Here is a 5,194-nt window from a genome sequence, read left to right on the forward strand (position 1 = left end):
TATGGTTGAAGCATGTACAAGACAAACAGTGAATGGAAAGGAGCAGGGCACCGGAAGCATCCAAGAATTTTCATTGAAGGGCACTTTTAATTTAAAGAATCGTAACTAGTTAGCAAGTGCCTGGTGGCAGCCACAGACATTAATTTTTCACCTCTACTGTGTCATGTGTCCAAACGAAATACAAAATGGAAATAACAAGTGTTGCGCAACATCATCTGATCAAGAGAGAAGCCAAGCAACCATGTCATTTGGCATATCATAGTCTAAAACTTCTCCAATTTCGTGACTTTTTCTTTCAGCCATATTGTCGGTTTCCCACGGCCGAGAAAATATATTATTCTCTTCATCACATTGCCGATCGTGCCCTTGAACAACACTCTCCCAATCCCAGTCAAAATTATTATCATCAAAAAATGAAGTTACGGAAGAGCAGGCAACACTTTCTTCAGTTGCACCCAAATTAGCACTCTCTAATTCCTCACTCTTTGCCATATTGTTCGCAACAATCCGGGTTCCAATTTCTGTTTCCTCCCTAATAATATTCTTGGCACAATTCTCTGTCTCCTCCAGTAAAGTCCAAACCTCAGTTAGATCCGTAAGGTTATTGAAACACAACGTTTCAGCATCAATGTCTTCATCAAACGGTGCTAAAACTTCAGTCTCTTTTTGCTCTTCCTCGCCCCTGGGACACAAGCACAATATTGATATATTCATTGTTGTTTCCTCCGTACCAGAGCAAACAACGAAGCTTTCTCTTTTCTCGCTCGAAACCAGACCAGTCTCTTGACAGGGATTAGATGCAATTGGGTCCATTAATATTTCCTCATCTTCTGCATAGGGATCCAAATCCACGCAGCCTTCAATAACAGTTCTGGGCAAAGCCTCTTTCTCTTGCGCTGGCGTGGCTGGCAATGGTGTGGCGGCTTCCTCAATAGAAACATTTTCCTCAGGTCTATGACTAGGAGTGGAGACATTAGCATCATTGTCAATAGAAATATTTACTTGGGGCCTCCGTGTGGAGACATAACCAACGTCTGTTGAAGCATATGCTTCAGGTCTCTGAGCGGATACATTACCAATATCATCTGTAGAAGTAGAACCATTAACTTGGGGCCTCTGTGTGGGGACATTACTTGTAACATCGTCTTTATTAATTATGTAGCTTTTGTTTTTCTTCGTAGCACATCTACTTGTTTTGCCGGCCTTCCTCTTGTCGATTGCGGCACTAGCGCTGGCCACGTCCACCATCTTTGGCAACGATAGGGTTTCACCACCAACTGGACCCTGGAACGTGTGAATTTTTTTGCTCAAATGTGTGTTCCAGTAGTTCTTTAACTCGTTATCTGTTCTACCCGGTAAATGGCTTGCTATCACCGACCACCTGAAATAGAATATGGCTTGCATTAAAATTACTTTTCCAAGTCTACTGTAAGTTTTATATTTGCACATTTTTCGCATGTCTATAATGGTTCAATAAGACTAGCAAAAATACCGACCTATTTCCCAAAGAGGCATGCAGCTTAATAATGGTCTCTTCCTCTTCAGTAGTAATGTTCCCTCTCCTCAAATCAGTTCTCAAGTAGTTTACCCACCTCAATCTGCAGCTCTTTCCACACCTCAGCAACCCTTTGAACCCACCAAAAACGTACGAGCAATAACGTCATATACCCACATGCGAGCTCGCAAATAGAAATGATGAAGGAAACGACATTGCTTACCTGCTTTCTTCGGCAGGGACCTCCACGACTCTATTCCGTTAGCTTGAATATACTTGGTCAATATTTCATCCTCTTTGGCTGTCCATTTCCCCTTCTTAAGTCCTACTTTCTCGCAACACGGAGTTCTTCCCATTGATTTCTCTAAGTTCAAGTACGAAAATGTGAACTAAAAGCTGGAGAAATAGCAAAATGTTTGCCAGTGGACGTGAGAGGAAATGGTGAGTGAACCAATCATGTATTGTTTTTGGTATTTAAATTTTGAAGTGAAGCATGGAAAGGTCAAAATAAGCGTAATTTATATACAATTTTCCCATGTTGCTAACTGTTGAGTGATAATCCATAAAACGTCATTTGTCCTTTCCTGTGGGTGTAAGTTTTGTCAAAATAAAGCACCCAAAAATTTCTTATCCGCAATTATTGACTCAACAACCTCGAATCCTCACTCATGCGGAATAAAAACAATAGCAAAGTTTAGGCCTTAAAGGAAAGCTATTTTCGTGGGTCCTTTTATGTTACGTCAGACAGTTGTTCCATAAATGATAATCATGAAACAGGACAAAGAGGCCCTTTTCCTACCGTAGTTGAATACTATTACAGAACAAAGACGTCCTTTTCCTACCGTAGCTGAGTTCTTGAGTATATGATAACTTTGACTGTATAGCCAAAATAAATTGACTATCATTATTCTCCCCGATATTTTTTAAAAGCCATTCGTCCACCCCGTGACCATTAGATTTTTCATTAACCATTGATAGCTTCAACAATCTTACTAAACAATTATGCACTTTGATTAACTTAAATATCTATCAGCATAACTTGAATTTTTATATTTTATAATTTTCTTTTGTATCTCTTTCTCTCTCATTTTCCCTCATTTTTCTTCATTTTCTCATTCATCAACCACCCATTACAACAATAGCTGAATTTGTGCTTTTTGTCTCCTTTCTTTCTTTTTTAGAGTAATTAAAAATATTAAAAATAAATAATTTTGCTTTGATTTTCTATTAGAGAAGTACATGTAACTACTAAATAATTACGATAATTACTCTATACCAGGTAATTTTTCAAATTATATCATCTAACCACTTTTTACAATGGTAAAATGATATTTTTACATAGATTCCTTAACAAATCCTGACGAAGGTAACAGAAAAATAACTCAATACTATAATTTGAAAGATTAAGCAGTATAGATGAATTATCAATATTCATTAGTGGTTACATTAAAATTCCGCTAAAATATTGATGGTATAGCAATTCCCCCCACCCCACAAAGAGAGAGGTTGACGTTTTTTATCATTAGTTGTCAGCGATTTTACGCTTCACTTTTCACCTTCTTCTTTTAAATCTTTTAATATATAATTTTAATCATTCATGAAAACATATTTAAACACCTATGACTAAAACTTAATGGAGAAAGAGCAATATATTATGGTGCCCAACATTCCACCCTTTTTTTTATTGCGTATGGAATATGACTTCAATTTTGTTTGATAAAGTATTCTACGTTGTCGTGCACTAAAAACTAAATTAGTAAATTCTTATTTAATTCCTATAGTACGGACAAAATGTCTAATTATTCATTGTATTTTAAAAAATCATTCAAAATATGCTACCGCTACTTTCATTTTTAAAAGCTAAAGTTTGAACAATAATGTTGAGTACTGAGCTCACGAGAGTTGAATGAATGTGCGATTAAGTTTATAATAATAATGGTGTACTTAAAAAGGTTGAGATGTAAATTCCTTATCACATATAATGTAATATTCTTGTAAATAAGAAAGTTTAAATACTATTTGCAATCGGTTGGTTGGTGCCATGCATTATGCGTGGTGTATATTTCCCTCTCAGGTTTTGCTGCTTTTGAAGGTTCAGTGTAATCAAAATGTCAAACGCAGTTCTCACTACTGTATGAGCTGTGACTAATAAAAATTAATTTTGGAAGTAATTTGTCATTCAAGCTATAAGAATTAGTCAGTACCAATTTGGTTTATTTTTAATAAAATTAGTATATATCATTAATAACCCACACTTAAATCCTATCTAGAAAAAAAATGAAAAAAAATTAATATGAACAAATGGCTTAGTTGGTCATTAGTGGATATCTGTCATTTTTCTTTGATGATAAATTACGAATGTTTAGTATGTTTCTTTCACTCATCTCTTTTTTATCTTCTTTACTGGTTTGTGTGTGCAAATGATACTCTATTTTAACCCATTTTATACAGGTGAAAGGAGATAGAATCAGAGCATATTAATTTCTGCCTACACTTACAAATCTGGACAAATGTCAATGCACACCCATGAGTTTCGACAAATTATCAAATCACACCCATCTATTAAATTTTACTATTATTGTTCAAAGAAAAGAACATAATGATCTGTTTTAATATTAAATTCAATCAAACTGAAAAATAAAAGGGGACAAATTTTCATCCACACTCATGAGTTTCAATAAAGGCAATCCCTAACATACATGTAATGTATGTTACTCCACTCACATGAACAGTGAGTGGATCCCACACAACTCACTGTTTATGTGAGTGGTTGTAACATACATTAAATGTATGTTAGAGGGATCCATCAATAAAATATCAATGCATGCCTACACGTTTCAACATGTAATCAAATCACATCTATATTCTATTCAAATTATATTCCAATAGTGGTCAAATTTGATGAATGGGTGTGATTTGATGACACGTCGAAACGTATGGGTATGCATTGACATTTATCAAAACTTATGGACATAAGTGGAAATTATCACGCATACGGCATATCAATTACAGAAGAAAAATAGGAAGAAAGAGAAATAATAATTAATAATACCCATTAACTTATTATTTTGTACTGATAATAAATCAATATTTATTCTCAGCCATCAATCTTATGGGCATGCATTGACATTTATCAAAACTTATAGGCATAGGTGGAAATTATCACGCATACAGCATATCAATTACAAAAGAAAAATAAGAAGAAAGAGAAATAATAATTAATAATACCCATTAACTTATTATTTTGTACTGATAATAAATCAATATTTATTCTCAGCCATCAATCTTGTTATAATTTTCTTTAGAAAAAAATATTGTTGTTATTAAAAATGTAAAATATTTTTTGTATATTCTTGCAAAGGCCTTATTAGAATTCACCCATATTCGCCTAATGAGACTTAAACTTAAAACCTTTATAAGAAGAGTATTACTATTTTGTTAACATATAACAACAAAATATTCAATAATGACATTACTAGTTTTAGATTAATTTAGACATTTCTTATATTTTTCTTTATTAACAACCTCATATATATTTAATTCTTTATTAACATAAATAAGAAATTACATTTTAATGCCTCAAATAATAGTTCTATTATAGAGCACAGTCTTGTAAGAAAAATTATCTAAGCGATACAAACATTGGACATGTTAAATTTCATAGTACTCTCTTGTGAATTAACTATCTTAAAATCACCA

The 5,194-nt window shown here is 33.8% G+C and overlaps 1 protein-coding gene across 1 annotated transcript; it reads right to left on the minus strand.

The window, feature by feature from the left end:
• Positions 1–219: 219 nt before the first annotated feature.
• LOC18049114 (transcription factor MYB41) lies at positions 220–1,863 on the minus strand. Its single transcript, XM_006444395.2, has 3 exons — positions 1,719–1,863; positions 1,497–1,626; positions 220–1,381 (listed from the first exon to the last, which is right to left on the minus strand). Exons 1-3 carry the CDS (start codon positions 1,849–1,851, stop codon positions 220–222), a joined length of 1,425 nt encoding a protein of 474 aa, XP_006444458.1. The 5' UTR covers positions 1,852–1,863.
• Positions 1,864–5,194: the final 3,331 nt, after the last annotated feature.

The sequence above is a fragment of the Citrus clementina genome, unplaced genomic scaffold, assembly GCF_000493195.1.
Source record: "Citrus clementina cultivar Clemenules unplaced genomic scaffold, Citrus_clementina_v1.0 scaffold_3, whole genome shotgun sequence".
NCBI lineage: Eukaryota > Viridiplantae > Streptophyta > Magnoliopsida > Sapindales > Rutaceae > Citrus > Citrus x clementina.

What these genes read in the sequence shown, in the direction of transcription:
- LOC18049114 (XM_006444395.2), bottom strand. Translation starts at nt 1,851, where the DNA reads ATGGGAAGAACTCCGTGTTGCGAGAAAGTAGGACTTAAGAAGGGGAAA. An exon ending in GTCCCTGCCGAAGAAAGCAG is followed by an intron (nt 1,627 to 1,718) that starts GTAAGCAATGTC and finishes GTGGGTTCAAAG; the next exon opens with GGTTGCTGAGGTGTGGAAAG. An exon ending in CATGCCTCTTTGGGAAATAG is followed by an intron (nt 1,382 to 1,496) that starts GTCGGTATTTTT and finishes ATTCTATTTCAG; the next exon opens with GTGGTCGGTGATAGCAAGCC.